The 17,962-nt window shown below is 38.8% G+C and overlaps 2 protein-coding genes and 1 long non-coding RNA gene across 4 annotated transcripts in view; 2 read left to right on the top strand and 1 right to left on the bottom strand.

Moving 5' to 3' along the window:
* The window catches only part of LOC117379866 (heat shock protein beta-7-like), a 4,026-nt gene extending 1,376 nt beyond the window's left edge, over positions 1–2,650 (top strand). The window contains exons 2-3 of the mRNA XM_033976570.2: positions 1–145; positions 2,358–2,650. The exon at positions 1–145 is cut by the window's left edge and continues 31 nt beyond it. Coding sequence (XP_033832461.1) covers positions 1–145; positions 2,358–2,531 — 319 coding nt within the window. The 3' untranslated portion in view covers positions 2,532–2,650. The remainder of the gene's footprint in view (positions 146–2,357) is intronic.
* Positions 1–17,962, top strand: part of LOC129456737 (uncharacterized) — a 220,596-nt gene that overhangs the window by 102,103 nt on the left and 100,531 nt on the right. The gene's annotated exons all lie outside the window — the stretch shown is intronic.
* clcn2c (chloride channel 2c) overlaps positions 9,788–17,962 on the bottom strand; it is a 193,695-nt gene continuing 185,520 nt past the window's right edge. For both annotated transcript variants that reach the window (XM_055226034.1, XM_055226035.1), the window contains 2 exons: positions 17,337–17,423; positions 9,788–14,042 (listed from right to left, as the gene is read on the bottom strand). In XM_055226034.1, the coding sequence (XP_055082009.1) occupies positions 13,845–14,042; positions 17,337–17,423 (285 nt within the window). In that variant the 3' untranslated portion in view covers positions 9,788–13,844. The remainder of the gene's footprint in view (positions 14,043–17,336; positions 17,424–17,962) is intronic.

Genomic DNA, 17,962 nt, shown 5'->3' with positions numbered 1-17,962 from the left:
GAGCAGTATCAGCAGTCCGGGGGCAGGAGGAGGGGTGCGTTGCTATGGAGACATGTACTTTGTGTCAGTGGATGTCAGTCAGTTTGAGCCCCAGGACGTGGTCGTGATGGCGTACAACCAGCACATCGTCATACAGGCCGCAAAGGTGAGAGAGACGGAGGGAGAGGGAGGGAGAGGGGGGCTGATGGGTTTTGATCAAAAACACATGAAAATGAGTCTATGGTGTTGTTGTTACTATTTAAGAATATCTCATATAATTAAAGTGTAACTTTTCTGGTGGAGGGTCCTTCATCTGTTTCCATAGCAATGTTATTGTCTGGTCTCGAATGTTTCACAGTATGGAATTATACTTATCTTAACTCCACGGAGATATGCAGATGACATCACCAGGCAGAGTTATAGATCAGGTTTGTGGAGAGGTGACCTCGTCACAGTTTTTTTTATGTGAAACACTTGGCTGAAGTTGATTTTAAATGTGTTGAATTGGACTGACAGTAAGATTGTAGATTTGACGGTATTTTTGAGCATAAAAACATATGTACTAGAATAAAAACAGATCGTTGATACAAGCAGCCGAAATGGGTTTCCTCTGTAGGGTGGCTGGGTGCACCCTTAGAGATAGGGTGAGGAGCTCAGTTACACAGGAAGAGCTCAGAGTAGAGCTGCGGCTCCTACACATCGAGAGGAACCAGTCGAGGTGGCTCAGGCATCTATTCAGGATGCCTCCTGGAAGCCTCTCTAGAGAGATGATCCAGGCATGTCCCATCGGGAAGAGGCCCCGGGGAAGACCCAAGACACACTGGAGGGACTATGTCTCTCGGCTGGCCTGGGAACGCCTTGGGGTCCCACCGGAGGAGCTGGAGGACGTGTCCGGGGTGAGGGAAGTCTGGGAGTCTCTGCTTAGACTGCTGCCCCTGTGACTAGGCCCCGGATAAGCGGAAGAAAATGGATGGATGGAAAAAAAAAGTAGAGATCATTTTAATGCAATACTGTTGAATATTCAAAGTAAACTAACATCTCCAGGGTGACAAACAGGTGGTGCACCCTTCACCAGAAAAGCTACATAGTGTTCCTTTAACAGCTGTTTACCTCTCCCATAATCCCACCAAAACAACAAACGTATACCGACTCTTTCTCTCTTTCCCACCTCCCTTGACATTCTATGCAGCGTTCTTCTCAGTTTGATGGTAATGAAACTTAAAGGGCCGTAGTGGGAGCGGGTCTGGTCTCAGGAGGGGTAGAGCAGCTTTTAACGGAGGTCAGAGCACAAATTGGCTCAAGCTTTTGCCTTAAAGCCCTGTTACAGAGAGAAACGTCTGCAAAGAGGGCCAGTCGCTGTTGATTTAGATATAGGTCCACGCGTCTTAGCTCTGTGTTGGGTGTAATCAATGTGGGTCTCTGCTTGCGGTGGTGGTACACGGACTCAAAATGGAACTATTCAATTCAATTTTATTTATACAGCACATTTAAAATACAAATTAAGCTTCCCAAAGTGCTTCACCCAAAAGTCCCCTCAAGAAAACTGCTATATAGAAAATATGACACTAAAGTACTATGTGACATCATGCAGGATTGTCCTGATATCAGCCAGATGTTTCTGATTATAAACACCTGGCTGCAGGGGCGGTGTTTGCAGCACCGGTCAGTGGATAGGCTATCCAGCTCACAGAAAATATGTGTGTTTTTTAAGATATTTCTGAGCAATAAAAACACCAGATACTGCATAAATGTAAGATAGATTGGTTTAATGCCATAACATGGACCATTTCAGGCCAAGCAATCACATATCCTTGCTGGTGAATCCACTGAGATCAGAAAAGTTATATAGTGCTTCTTTAATATAGTGTGCCGTTGTGGTTTAAGGAAACACGGCAAATAATTTTTTGTTGTTTATTTTCTGAACACAAGGGCTCCTCACTATAGCCAAAAACAGACCAGTAACTGATGAATCGAAACATCACATACACTTGTTGGCATAGCAGCCAAGCATCACATACAAAAGCAAAGAAAAATAGTATGCTTGATTAAAAGTTTAAAATATCCAAAATGTTATTATAAAACACATTTAAAACTCAACTTTACTCGTGTTAGCCATAGTAGCTCATTCTACGCAATCTTACTTGAGTCAGTCCTTGCTTATCTGGTTTAGATTTTGTTTGGGTCACATGTAGTTGTTCTTTTCATAACTCTATTGTCAGCTTATCTCTTTTTCTTTGTTTTTTTTTTCCAAGTCATTGTTTGCCACAGATCGTAGCTGGTTTCAGTTCACTAGACCTTACCGGAAGGGTTTACTTTAAAATCAATGCTATAGACTTTTTTAATGGGCTTCCTCTGCACTTTGTCTTGTTGTCCTTCAGGTTTTGGATGGCGGCACAGTGGGTGACACTTTTACCCATAAGTTCTTGCTCCCGGAGGACATGGACCCCCTGTCTGTGAGTGGGGCGGTGGGCTCAGATGGAGTGTTAGTCGTCAGCGTCAATAGAAACTGCTCTCTGCAAATGGAACCTCCTGGGCCCTGTTCACCACAATGAGACTGACCTTTGACCTTTGCTATAGTTCACTATCCATGGCTGTCTGCAGAAGTGGGGAAATTAACTTTTATTAACTTGAAGGGTTTTCTACTTTGAACTAATGAAAGGGACACAGAATCAATGCCTCACTTTGAAAACTTTTATTCCAATTTATTTGTACTTTTTATGTCTCAAGCTAATTTATCCCAATGGAGTCGCTCCATATAAAAGTGTAAACTCTTCAAAAGAAAGTTACACAGTCCAGCTTTACATCAATGTTCATATACTGAAAAGTTGCAAACTATTTGAATTAAGAATATTTTCCTTGTTTTGAGAAGTGTACATCTGAGAGAAGCAGGTGAAGCCACCTGGCCTTGTTACAGGTCAGATCTATGGAGAGGCAACCCAGCAGAAAGAATGGATGTTTTCAAGGTGTTTTTAAGCAATAAAAACACAATTCGTCCATCCATTTTCTTCCGCTTATCCGTGGCTGTGTCACAGGGGCAGTAGTCTAAGGAGGCTCCTCCAGACTTCCCCCTCCCCAGACACTTCCTCCAGCTCCTCCAGTCAGACCTCAAGGCACACAGACCTTCCAGCATGTTCTGTTTTTTTCCCTGTTCCCTCTTCCCGGTGGGACATGCTCGGAACACCCCTATAGAGAGGTGTCCAGGAGGCACCCGGAACTGATACCCGTGCCATCCGGAACTGATACCCGAGCCACCTCAGTTACCTCCTCTCAATGTGGAGGAGCAGTGGCTCTACTCTGAGCTCATCTGTGACTGACAATAAAAGAAACATCTGTGATGAAATTAATGCAGGGTAGATTTAATGTCATATTCTGAGACATTCTAGGCAAAGTAATAACATCTCCATGAAGGCCAACGTGTTGTGAAGCCTCCACCAGAAATGTTACGCAGTGCAGCTTTGAGAAAGGCACTTGTTTTTTTTTTCAATTGTAATTTGTGTGCTAAGAATATAACATTGTCCATAAGAAAAACTGACTTTGTTGTGATGATGTTTACAGCGATGTCAGCTCCCATTGAGTACTGCAGTTTTCTAACACAGAAGTCAGAGGACTTGTTTCTTTTATTAAGTCATTTTAGATGAATTTTGCATTTTAAAATGTGCAAATTATAACATAATGATTCACTGTGTCATAGATTATACCTATAGAGTAGACACAAGCACAACATGTCTTCTTTAAAGTGGATCACCTAATTTTATATGACTTTTTTCTAAATAAAAACTAAACAGCTCACTATTACATTTGCCATTGTTTTATACTGCCTGTTACCCTTCACTTCTGTAACCCACTTCTCTCCAATGGTCATAATACTATTCTTCTTCTACAAATCATTGTAAATGCCTCTATGACTCCCCTCTCAGACAGTGGAAGCAGATATTAAAGAGTGTAAACTTTACAGAAACAGCTGCAGCTAAAGTCAGACACAACACAGCCTCTCCAGGGAGGACTCTGCTCCACACGGCCCCAGTGGGACAGAGAGCGGCCTACTTACCCAATGAACTTTACAAAAGGCTTTTAATGTTACATAGTCCTGATCCGGGACAGACAGAAAACAAAATATAAAACATAAATAAAGACAAAAATGTTACCTAAAATACACAGTTAAAGGCGCTCTACCTGTACTGGACAATAAAACGCTGTGCGGACAGTACATAGCAGACATATTTTGACCTGAAAAACTCCTTATAGCAGTACTGGAGCAAAACACACTACAAATACATGATTTGTGCTGAATTTTGTTCAGCAAATAATTGAATAAATTGTTTTTTTCCGGCTGTTTTTATTTGTATATTTTTGTTTAAGCAATCTGTTAACATGTTAAAAATAAACCCCTCAGTCTTTTCAGCAGGTCTCAAACAATAATAAAAAATACTTTCACCTGTTCAAAACATAGTGGAGTAAAAATAAAAATTATCTACTTTAAAATTAATTTAAGGAAAGTACAGATACGTAAACTGTGCACTTAGATACTTTTACTTTGTTACCTTTCATCACTGATCTCTGGATTGTGATTTTAACACATTTTATTTTCTGTAACCTTGCCTTGTTGTATTTCTAATTGTAATTCTGTATTTTTGAGTTCTCTAACTGTTTTACGTAAAGTGCCTTATGAGTTTTGTGAAGGACACTATAAAAATAATCTTTACTCACTTACTGATTTCTGCCCTTATCTGTGTGTGGGCGCCGCTTCTGATGGGTTGCTACAAAACACAGGAGAACTGAATGGAGTCTATAAAGTCATGGCTTTTTTATTGCTGCTGGAAACTTCCTTATTGCTCTCAGAGAATGATATCAAGCTGGTCGAATATCAGCTGTTAGCTACAAGCCTCCTGCACCAGATTTAAAAATAAATAAATAAGGGTATTGTTCCTCTCCCTCTTGGCCCGAGTATAAAGAGACTGGGGACACAGTGAAATGATTTGAAGCATTATTGTGCACCATGTCTGCACGTCCTGTCCCGCTGGGAACATCTGGGAGGGACTAAACAACACCCCAAGAGCTCACAGCTGTTAGACACAAACACAAAAACACAAGTCAGTTTGGTTTGTTAAAATCTCATTTATTCATCCTTGAAATATATGAGCACTTTAACATGTGGGGAACGACTCTCTTGTCACAGCTCTTAGAAGAAGTTTCATTTTAAAGGGATGTAATCTGCTGGAAAAAACTTCTTGATAAAATAGAATATGATATGACTTCACATTCATGTTTTATTTAAGGTGGGAGTGGTGCAATGGGTTTATCGCTTGCCCATCAAACAGAGGAGAACCAGATCACAGAAATGTATTTTTAAAGGGGATGTAATATGCTGAGAAAATTTCTTGGTACTAAACTATGAACAAAAATATGAAATGGAGCTTGCAGAAATTTTACCTGGAATCAACGCCGAGTCCGCCCAAGTTTGTGCCATGCCCTTCTCCTCCTCAAAACACCACCCCCTCAGCTTCATTGCCCCCTTCACTTCCTCAACCTCCAATAAAGCTATTAATACTTTTGTTTTCCAGACTGGATTCATGTCCATATCATTTTTTGGTGTTGCTGTGGTGCAGTGGCTTTACTGTTTGTCCATGAACCAGAGGAAGGACAACTCAAACCACACTAAAGGGGGAAACATGTAGCAATGGACTGGTTTGCTGTGTCAAAAAGAAATAAATAATTTTTAAAAGATACCGTACTGTAAATTATATCTGTAGTCAAAGCATTGTTGCCATTTGAAACAAGCATTAAACTGAATTTACCACCAATTTAAAATAAAATATATATTTTGAATGGGGAAAAGTCCTCAAATATTGTATGTAACAGGAAGCTGAAATCTACAGAATTTTCATTTTATTTCTCTAAAGAACAAAAATTCTATCTGAAAATTAACAATAGAATAATTAATAATTGAAAACCTTTATTTTTTATTTTTTATTTTTTTTTTTTTAAGAATAACTAGGTTACAAGACAAAGACATTTAGTTCACCACAATACACCTACAAAACATAATCCTAATCCTAATCCACTGACACTTTTACAGTTTTAATTTTATTTCCTGAATTGTGCCACATTTGACCCTTGGGGCTTAACGTAACAGAAGAATGTATGTACAACAGTGATCTCCGAAGCCCTGAGGAGGGGATTTATAGACACCCCTTGACAAGTATGTGAGGACCTGGTCTTATCAAAAGCCCCAAAGAAGAGCCGGATTGTGGGGAAGGGGGCAAGATAAGAGGCCTGGAGCACGGGGGTGGGCTTTGGGGTCTGTCAGGCTGGATTAAAGACCAAACTGGAAAAGTGTTCCGCAGAGCCTAAGTAAGAGACAGATATTTGACTTCTCAGGCACTTCTTATGTTAAACAAGTGCCTTTAATATCAGAGACTGAGGGTTAGGGGCCATACCAGGTAACACAGCTGAAATAAGGACACATACACATCTCTGTAATGTAATGTAATGTAATGTAATGCAATGTAATGTAATGTAATGGTCTGTCTGTCTGTCCACACACATACATAAGGGTCAACATCCATGGGGTCACCCACCTGCTTGTCTCCATGGAGATTTGCCTGTAATATATGTAGTATGGCATTAAACCTATTTTTTTCTCTATTTCTTCAAAAACAGGAGTTTTTCTTGCTAAACAATACATTGAAAAACATATTCGTAATAAGAGGTTGGTCTCCATAGAGATAATTTTATGCCATGCTGTGAAACAATTTACGCAAAGCAACATATCTCCATGGAAACAAGCAAGTGGTGGACTCTTCACCAGAAAAGTTGCTCCTTTAAAGAAGACCTATTGTGCTTGTGTCTGCTCTATAGTTATAATATACAACATCCATGGGACATTATGTTATAATTTGCACATTTTAAATTGCAATATTCATCTAAAACATCTTAATATATTAAACAAGTCCACTGACTTCCACTGCAGTGCCCAATGGGAGCTGACTTTGTAAACGTCATCACAACAAAGAGCCATGTGACTGTCAGCTCCTCCTATGGATAACTGCAGATCACACTATTGAGTAACAGATTTTTTTTCATTTGTACCAAAATGACGATGCTGCTGAATCCTACCTGTATCATCGATTCGAAAATAAAATTGAAGGACGAAGTGCAGAGAAGTGGGTGTATGCCGGTGGAGGTGAAAATGTGGTTTGATCGGCAATATGACATTTTGAAAATAAATGATTAAAGATTGCTCAAACATCCATGAATCACTCCAAATACAATTTTGAGAGGGTAAATGAGAAGAGGAAACAACTATAACAGGGTCAAAAGCTCTGAAAAGTTGATTTTGCAGAATAGGTCTGTTTTAAATAGTGAATTATTGACGTTTGCTCTATACATATACTTTTTTGTCAGGTTCACATTTTTCTAAAATGTGTCTGTCAATCAAACTGCAATGTAGAGGTATTATCACACAAACACATTTAGAACAATGTACAGTGACACTTTATTAGACTTGACTATAATAAATACAGTCAGAGTCTGGAGCTGGAGCAGAAGATCTCGGCTGGTTTTGACAGCACTGGGCCTGTTTCCATGGTGATAATTGCAGACCATGCTGACATACTTCATACTTCTCTGTGCATGGGGAGAAGGGTATTACACACATTTGCAGGTACAGAGTTTAAAATAAAGCAGAGCAGATGGTGCACACACTTGAGGAATAGCCAAGATGGTTCGGGAAGAATAATCCAACTTGATTTTTTTAATGACAAATATTGTGATTAAAATTAGACCAGTGATGCCTGTGTATTGAAAATCTGGTTTCAGTTTGTTGATAATTTAGGAGCAACATTTGAGAGAACACTGGCATATTAACAGTTAAACTGATGCAAGAATCACATTTCAGGATATATTTGCAGCTGTCTAAGCAACAGGGCTAGAATGTTTCACTTATACCCAAATGAAGAATGTGTGTTTGCACTTTAGTTTGACCTAAAAATCGATCCTTTATGGTCATTTGCCAAGTGGCCTCATTCAGTGTTAGTTTTATTGAACCAAAGTCACCAACCAAACACCTGCGCTCAAGCTGCATTACGCATTATTGTTGTTTCTATTGTCTAATGTGTGAAAGTGCAAAAGTGGAGCTGATCATGTGAATTTACTCCTAAGCAATTTCCCTTCGTGTACTAAGAATATTTTCTAACTAACACATACAGGGATCATTCCAATGCTCATGATGTACTATTGTGTTATGTTTAGTTTATGTAATGTGTGTAATCCATATTTATGTAAAAGTAGAAAAATAGACTATAATCACCTCTATCCCTACCGTCAAAGTTGTATTTCTAAAAACTGAACTTGGATAAAAGCAAACTTAGAAGAATAAAAATATGTCCATAAAGATCTCAGAATCTAACCAAGGCCGGGCCTGGGTAGAACTTGGGAGATGGCTGAGAATTCGAGGTCCCAAAGTGCGGCGCCAGTGGCAAAAATTGTTGTTGTGTCCTTAGGCAAAGCACTTCACCCACACTGCCTAGTATGAAAGGAGTATTTGTGAGCGTCGGTGGTGGTCAGAGGGACTGAGGGCACAGATTCCATCACTTCCGTCACTCTACCCCAGGGCATCCGTGGCTACCGAGTGTGGCGTGAATGAATACTGCACAAAATTGTAAAGCGACTCTGAGCCTCTGAAAAAGTGCTATATAAGACTAAGGAATTAATATTATTAAAACTATTAAATAAAATAAACCAAATGTGAACTGAGCCAAGCTGTTGCTCATGCTTAATGCTATCATGCTGAAAATAAAGTGATCACACACAACATCTTGTATCTGCATATGGCACTGCTAATTAAAATAGGCCATATAATCAGTTTTAACAATATGAGGCAAGTTGTGAAAATGTTGCTCTATTAATACAATCTGGGAAAAATCACGATGCAACAGTTCGCAGAGGGCACACCAGCTAAAAATGTGAGATTTGCAACTTATAAGTAAAAACAAAATCTTAAAACAATTAATTTTAATAGTTAATTTCAGACAGCGAGTCAAAAGTGCAAAAAATAACACAAAAAAACAATTATTATTAAAACAATTTTATAAAACAAACTTCAAATCTCTAAAAACTATTTAGTCAGTTACATATTTACAGTGATTTTATTTTACAGGCATGATGTTAAATATATTAATTTGTGAGAACCCCAACCCCATAAATTGTAAATCACAAGATACTCATAGGAAGAAACATTAAAGATGCACAATGTAACTTTTCTGATGGAGGGTCTGCCACATGCGTGTTTCCTTGGAGTTGTTATTACAATGTGCAAGAGTAGGCAAAAAAACAAAACAAAACTGTTACCGTGGAGATGAGCAGGTGACGCAAATATACAAGTTAGAGATCAGATGTGCAGCAGCAGAGAGAGTAAAATGTATTCTGAGCAGTTAAAACAACTGAATAAATATCAGATAAATTTAACACTTTACTATGGAACATTCCAGGCAACGTAATACAATCTCCATGAAGATGAGCATTTAGGCGACCCTCATCACAAAAGTTACTCATTGTGCCTTTAAATATCCTGATGCACATATACAAATAGTCAGACATACAAATACACTATAGGTCCCACTTTGTCAATAAGAAGTGAAGCTGTTTGGTCCAGAATTATATTCACAGGCGTGCTCATGCAAAGTGCTGCTATCTCAAAGTGAAATCGCGGAGATAGTGGAAAAAGGTGATTGTGACATTACCCCCCCCCCCCCCCCCCCCCCCCCCCCCCCCCCCCCCCCCCCCCCCCCCCCCCCCAAAAAAAAAAAAAAAAAAAAAAAAATCGTCAAAATTGAGATGAGAGGTTACAAGACCCCGTGTAGCAGCTAGGCCACAGTGCAGTGTTGTGTAATACGTGAGCGTGAATTATGCAGGAGCTACGAGTCTGGTTTGATTCAAGGCTACACTATGTAAACAACTTCAAATACACCCTCCAGTGGAAGAGTGTAATTTGAGGATATTCAAAACTTTTGTTACACAACTGTTTGAAATGTATCAGTTTATCTGCTGGTACGAAGATTTAAACCCGTAACCTTGTTGCTAAGAGGCAGGGGTTCTAACCACTGTGCCACCATGAAATTAAGTAGTTTATAATGTCAACTAACAGATTTCAATACCATTTTGGTCATATTGTTCATTAGGAATTTCATTCCATCAAAATTTCTATAGAACATTTATGCATGCATATATCAGCATAGCATGTAGCATTATTAGCAAATGGATAACATTTATGAGTAATTAAATTGTATTGCTTTAAAAGTTCACCATGTAAGTTTTTTGTTGAGGTCCAACAACCTGCTTTTCTCCATGGAGATTTGCATGTTTTTGTGTTTGGGGGCAATTGCAAAATCAAATACCAGGATCATGTAGAGTGGGTTAATACGAACATTTTAAGACCATAATGACAAGGCTCACTGCATCAGGGAGGGTGACAATTTTTCATCGTAAGGTAAATTGGACCTGAAGCGCAGCCACCATCACTTCCTACTTGGAACGTGGCAGCTGGCAGGTTAGCTACGTCCATTTATATATACAGTTTATAGAGTAAAGGCAAGATAAGGGCAGGATAAATCAATCCCAAGCAAAAGCAATAACATCTCCATAGAGAGAAGCAGACCCCTTCCTAGAAAAGTTGCATATTAACATTAAAATACTGTAGAAACATATGCAACCAGTGAACAATGTTCTATAGTCTCTAATGTCTGTACAATCCCTCAGTTGTCCAGGTATGATCCAGAACTAAAGAAAAATTGACAGGTACCTCAATTTTTCCTTTCCTATAGTCTGAGGTCTCTTCTCTAATCACTGTCGACCCCACGATGCTCGTTTTGCATATTTAAGGCAGCTCATCCAGACATGAGGTGCAAAGGAAAGTACAAAAATGAAACTGGTCATAAAAGTTGGAAGACAAATCCGTGTTATTCTATCCGGAAGCATTGCTCAGTGACAAGCCTTAAGCTTATAGGGCAGACATGAATTATTAAATACACAGTATTCATACGTCATGTTGGGTTGGATCAGATCTGAAAGTAGCGTGTGCAAAGCGGAAGAGTGTGGCTCACATACTGAACGAGCAGCAGTGATTAATGAAGTTGATTTTAAATGGCTGGATTGCATGTTTGCCTGCAGTAATCCCCAAAGGCATGCTATGGATTTCCTATGTTTTTTACACAGGTGAATCTCATTGGATCGAAGTAGTGATTTATCTCTCCGCATTAGTTAAAAAATATTCAATTGGACTTTATAAATCTGAATTCAAGTCATTTTATCAGATTTGACTAGCTTCCTGTAGATTACAACTACATTACGTGCAAGTGGAAAAGGAAAATGACGTTTTAAAAAAATTATCTATACAAAAAAACGCATGAATTCAGAACATATTGAGACAAGCCTAATCTAACAAATTAAACTATTCAAATTGGGATAAATATTTTTGAATCCATTTATTTTAACAGAGCCATATTACACAAATTTCTTATCTGTTATGTTGTTTCCTCATCAAAATATACCTGGAGTTTTTTTGTCGTTTCATTCACACATGCCAACACACAAATCCTGGATATCTGTCAGCCGTAGAATCCGTACAATTCTACAATCTCTACTGAACAAAAGGGAAAAAGGTAGCAGTTAACCTGAAAACTACTAGTTCATGACATCACAAGGTGGAACAGAACATTTTGAGCTTAGATACAGACACACTAATAATAAAGTATCACTCAAACATGTGTGAATGAAACAAAATACAACTCTTGGTATGTTTTTGAGGAGGTAACATTATAACCTGACTTAAAGCTCACAAGATGTGTCACAAGATTGTGTAATATAGAGCCTTTAACTAATATGTGTTTTTGCAGTGTGTGTGCGCTTGGGAGTGAGGAAGCAAGGTTACATCATATCAGCAGCGTCGCTTATGGGGCCAGTCTGTCTGTGTGGTAATAGAGGTTAGCCAACATTGTGATCAAAAACAGATTGATGCGACGGCCCTGAACAGCTGCGTAGGTAATGATGTCTTCATGTTTTCTCTCCATCTTTCTCTCTCTCCCTCTCTCCTTCCCTCCCTCTCTCCCACTTCCTGCCCTCTCCATCCGCACTGCCTTCTCTGGAGCGCTTATTACCAGCTATATTTAGATGGGCAGAAAACCTGGTGTCCAAGTGTGTGTCCATGTAATGTTTATGTAATGATTTGGTTATAAAAGGAGTGCTACAGGTGACTGAACTAAAAGATGCACAGTAGGGTAATAGGCCATGAGCCCCAGGACATGGTCTATAGTTGTCCAATCGTCCAAGCAGTTTGCAAAAATGGAATTACAGGACACATTATGCATTTTTGTATTTTTTTTTTTTTTGCTGCCTTTAAAGGTCCTGTATTACACAACATTGACTCTTGTGAGCTTTAAGCCATGTGACAATGTTGTTACCTCATCAAAAACATAACTAGAGTTGTGTTTTGCTTCATTCACACATGTTTGGGTAACACTGCATTATTAATCTGTCTACAGTTCGAAAGCTCAAAATACTCTATTCCACCTTGTGATTTCATGTAGTGGTAGTTTTCAAATTAACAGCCATCTTCTACCTTTTACTCAGTAGAGATGGGCAATTCCATGGCTGAAATGATCTAAATGATTATGTATTACTACATAATATCACAAGGTGGAAGTTTTCCATCTGACAAAAGACCAAAACACGTGTGAATGATCAAAACAACGCCAAGTATGTTTGCGATCAGGAAACATAGATCAGAAAATATGTAATATGGGCCCTTTAAACACACTCTTCAATGCCTTTGCTTTGGAATTTCATGTTTTCAAATTTTAAATAATCCCTATGTAGAGTAAAAACACAAGCTCCCCATTTGGATTTTGGTGTCCATACAACATCTACTAGCACCATGAAAAAAACCCCCAAAGCGTTTAGCAACATAGCCAGCATGCTAATGTGCACACAGTTGTAAGGATTTGCAATGCAGACATGCTCAGAATGCGTCTGCCGTTGATATACGGAGAAGCTCTCATAAATAGAATTAATGAATTATGTTTTTTGATGAGGGAACATTATAACTCAAAAGGCTAAAAAAAAAAAATGTTGCATAACATGTGTCCTTTAGAGGATGGGCAAATGCAGGGGACAGTGCAGGGGAAGTGTATACTACCTAACAGGCTCAACTTGCATAGGTCTTAGTGTTACAGTAAAAAAATATAAAATGCCATGGTCTTAAGGTCTTAATATATGACAGAAATGTAAAATCATGCTGCAGTTGTGTGTTTAAGGCAAGCATCATTGTATGGGCCCATTGCTTAAGAAGAAACTGCAAAAGAATAATGTCAAGTCCAGTTAAATCCAGTGCATTTGATCAGTTAAAGATGATAAAAACACATAAAAAATTAGTCCTATGCTATCCTTAGATAAAACATGCAATTTCAATCGTACACAAAACATACAAAACTAATCTGAAATGGAAGACTCATTCAAGACTTTTGCAGATTTGATCAAACCAGCTCGATATAATATAAAGTCTGATAATAAAAATATCCCTTCTTGAATGCATGAAGTCCCTTGAAAGCCCTCCCAGCGCTCCAATGACAGTCTACAACAATGGAGCAGGGAGGGTGTGGAGTGGTCTTTTAAGAAAGAGCAAAAAGAGGAGTTAGGAAAGGATAAAACAGGCTGAAGTAGCTGGAGAACTCATAGGATTAAATGTAGATCCTAAGCCCTGAGGAATTTTGCATGTTGCGTAGCTTTGGGAGACTGGGAGACATAACTTCTTCCCTCCTTCCTCCTCTCCTCCTCCTCCTCTTCCTTTTCCTTTTGCGTGTGGTGTTTGTTCATTAGAGGGGCTTTTCATCCGATTCGGAGGAGGTGGTGTTTTCACGAGGCAGGGGCATGTTCTTGTGGCGGTCCCAAAGTTTGTGGAGCTCCGTGGCTTCGTTCTCGCTGCTGCTGGTGCCACTGTCCCGGAAACTGGCCAGGGGGGGGCGCACTTTCACCCCCTTCACTGTCACAGAGCCCTCAATGGCTTTACGGAGCTGGGAAGAGAAGAAAATCAGAAATTAAGTTTCAAAGTGCTTTCAAAGACCATAGTGGTTTCTAATGATCACTTGGTTTTGTGATGAGATAATGGAATTCAATATATGAGTTTAAAGGACCCATATTACACCATTTTCTGATCTATGTTATAATGTTTCCTCATCACAAGCATACCTGGAGTTGTGTTTTGTTTCATTCACACAAAAATAACAGCCTAAATATGCAGGGTTTGTGTGTTATGTTGAGTTCTTCTCTCAGATGGAAAACACTCTGTTTTATCTTGTGATGTTATGTTGTAACACAGGAAGTGCTTAAACTCCATACACCTTCACTAGAATCATTTGGATGGAAGCCTTGGAATTGCCAGTCTTTACTAAACAAAAGGTAAAAGGGACCTGTTAACTTGAAAACTACCATTACATGACCTCACAAGATGGAACAGAGCATTTTGATCTTTGGAGTGTAGCCAGATTAAAAACAAAGGGTTACATGTGTAAATGAAACAAAACACAACTCCAGGTATGTTTTTGAGGAGGGTACAACATTATAACATGGATTAAAGCTTATAAGAGTTGGTTTTGTGTATTATAGGATCTTTAAGTAATGAAAAATCAGTCACCACCGAAATGAATCAGATAAAAAAAAAAAAAAAGATTTATACAGTAGAAAGCACATTGTTACTCAACATACAAATGATCAGGCTCAACATTTGAAGACTTATGTTACCTTCTCAGTTGTGCACTCATAATATGGTATTTTCATGTTTTACAGTCTGAATATTTACCAATATCAAGACAAAATCATATTAAAAGGTACTATATTATGCTAAATGGATTCTTGTGAGTTTTAAGCCATGTTATAATGTTGTTACCTCATCAAAAACATACCTGGAGTTGAGTTTTGTTTCATTCACACATTTAACTAACCCTTAATCATTAGTCTGTCTACATCTCCAAAGCTCAAAATGCTCTATTCCACCTTGTAATGTCATGATGCAATAGCTTTCAAGTGAACAGCTACCTTTACCTTTTGTTCAGTAGAGATTGGCATTTCCGGGACTGAAATCATCAAAATGATTCTAGTGAAGCAGTAAGTTTAAAAACACAGTGGAGTATTCCCTGTATTACCACGTGACATCACAAGGTGGGACAGAGTGTTTTCATTTTAAGAGAAGAGCACAGCCTAAATATGCAGAGGTTATGTGTTTAAATATGCGTGACTGAGAAGAAACAACTCCAGGTATGTTTTTGATGAGGAAACAACATAATACAGATCAGAAAATAGTGTAATATGGGCCCTTTAAGTATTTCACCAATTCAATCACTGCTGTCCTATGGTACTTGGGGCTATATTTTCTCTGTTCTGTTTTAACTGAGTCTTTGGAGGGCTACAACATAAACTGTGGTCAGTAATAGAGGCAGTCCCTTTCACAATCAAGATTCAATTTAAATTTCACAAAGCACCTAATAAACAAACACATTCTGTTGGCGGTAGGTATCTACTTAAAACAAATGAATTGTCAACATTGCCAGGACCCAGGTCACTAATACAGCTTATTTTGAGAAACGGTGAGCCATGCACTTTCCCAAGTTTGTACCTGCTGTCAGCTTGTGGCATATGTGGCATTTTGCAAACACTTAATTGGCCAGGGAAGAGTCAGTGAAACAACAGCTTAACATAGAGTAATAAATCCCTGTACATTTCTTGTGGTCATTATAAAGAGGGATCGCTGCCATGTCCCACTGCGAGCATTGGAGTCAGCATTGTAAATAAGCCAAAGTTATTAAAAAAGCAATCTTTGTGCAACACTCTAGACTGAATTATGGGGCACTTATGGGCCTCTGTAACATCTAAATAGAGTTTGTGAATTCAAAAGTTGTGGTACAATTGGGTTATAAATGTTCCATGTCATTGTATTTCTGGGAAACAACAGAATAAAATAAAAGCTCATAGGAATATGGAGTTTGTGTGTAGAACTGCAAAAAACAATTATTTTAGTAGCCAACTAGCCAGGAATTACTGTTTAGATTAGTCCGTGATTATTTCCATTACACATGGAGATATTGTAAAAACATTTTAAACCAAAAAGGATGCAATATGATGATAGATAATATTTACATATAAATTCTAAGCATTATTGATTAAAACAAAAACAAAACAAAAAAACCCAAAAAACTGTTTATTAATATGGCAAGAGTCTTTTGTTATAAACTGTCTTTTGGTATGTGTGTGAGTCTGTATAGTCCATAGTATAGTATAGTATTGGTGTGTTTAAATGTCTGTCTTTATTTGAGGTCCTGCAGCCCTATACTCCACCCCTTGGCCCTGAGATCAGAGGACCAGCTCCTGCTGGCTGTGTCTAAAGCCAGGCTTAAGACCAGAGATGACAGAGCCTTTTCTGTGGCAGTGCCCAGATGGAACAGTGCCCTCTGCCTGTCAGATCCTTTCAGTCTTTAACGCAGTTTAAGACTAAAATGAAAACCCACCTCCTCTTCCTGGCATTTAATACAAGCTGGACAAGATATCTAGGTGTTTTATATTGATGTGTCGTATATATTTCTTGATTCAAGATTTTTCCAATTAATTGTTAAGCCCCATTTGTGAACATTGGAGACCATCAGATGGCACACTGGTAACCCAACCATGACCTACAGATCATCGGTCATGACAATGGAATTTATAATCAAAATCCTGCATACAGTTCCTTTAAACAGAGAAATTCCTTTCCTTTCCTTTTAAAGCATATAGTAGAATACTTGCAAAACTGTCTCTCTGAATCTGGGCCATGGTCAAATTATGCAAAAAACCCCAAACAAACAAAAAAACCCCATTCAAAACAGTGTACTGTGGACCTAATGCACTTCATTGGCACCTCTTTGATAAGACCAAGCCTGATGTAATATGGTGTTATGTGACAGGCCGACACTTGGAGAGGACTGGCTTTTTCCGAACAAAAGAGGTCTAAATGTCACGGATGGGTGAGTGGCTCTGCATTTCCTGTCTCATTCAAAACCACGAAGCAGTCGTTGTTTGCTAGCTGCCTTTGCTTCATATATACACAATAGTGAAGAGACAGCAGTATTAAGCAGCCTATTGTCTGGACCGGTACATAAAAGGCTGAGGGGAGGGAGAAAGACTGTCAACCCGAAATGTCTTTGTGCATATTGTGTTGATGATGTACCCCCTTGTGGGAGTGACAGTAATTTTACAGTTACGAAAACGCTAACAATGCAGGCTGCTTGTTCCTGCAGTTTTGAATAAGGACGATGAAGGATTTGACAGTGGTTTTGTACCTCTTTTAGAGACACCACTCCGATGAGGCGCCCGATGCTGGTGACGTAGGCGTGGTCCAACCCGAGCAGCGAAAAAATGGTGTGTGTCTGGAAAACAAGGGCGAAACATGGTATAAATACATGGAAACTATATGAGCAAAATATATAAATACACATTTAATATGGTTGAAGATTAAAGGAGACATATTGCGCTTATGTCTGCTATATAGTTGACATTTTAAAGGGGAATTTTAATGCTGTAGATGAATATTGCAAAACTCTAAAGAGACAAGCAGATGATGCCACCATTCCAAAATACTGTGGCATCACCCGTCCGATCTGCGGAGATGCAAACTCTCTCACAGTAAGAATGCATGTTTTCCAAGATAAGCTATAAAACACCAGTAATCGGATAAATGCAAGATGGATACGTTTAATGTCATACTGTGGAACATTCCTGGCAAAGAAACATCTCCATGGAAACAAGCATGTAGCGGATTCCTAGCCAGACAATTTACATAGTCCTCCTTAAACTGCAATGTTATTTTATTCATTTATTAACAAAATAAACACTCCCGAGAGCTTAATCGTCTGACTGTGGTTTTACTTGTTCTTCTTAATAGGAAATCTCCCAGCTCTGGATCCTT

Source organism: Periophthalmus magnuspinnatus, chromosome 13, assembly GCF_009829125.3.
Source record: "Periophthalmus magnuspinnatus isolate fPerMag1 chromosome 13, fPerMag1.2.pri, whole genome shotgun sequence".
Taxonomy (NCBI): domain Eukaryota; kingdom Metazoa; phylum Chordata; class Actinopteri; order Gobiiformes; family Gobiidae; genus Periophthalmus; species Periophthalmus magnuspinnatus.
This window is presented reverse-complemented; position numbering and strand designations above follow the sequence as displayed.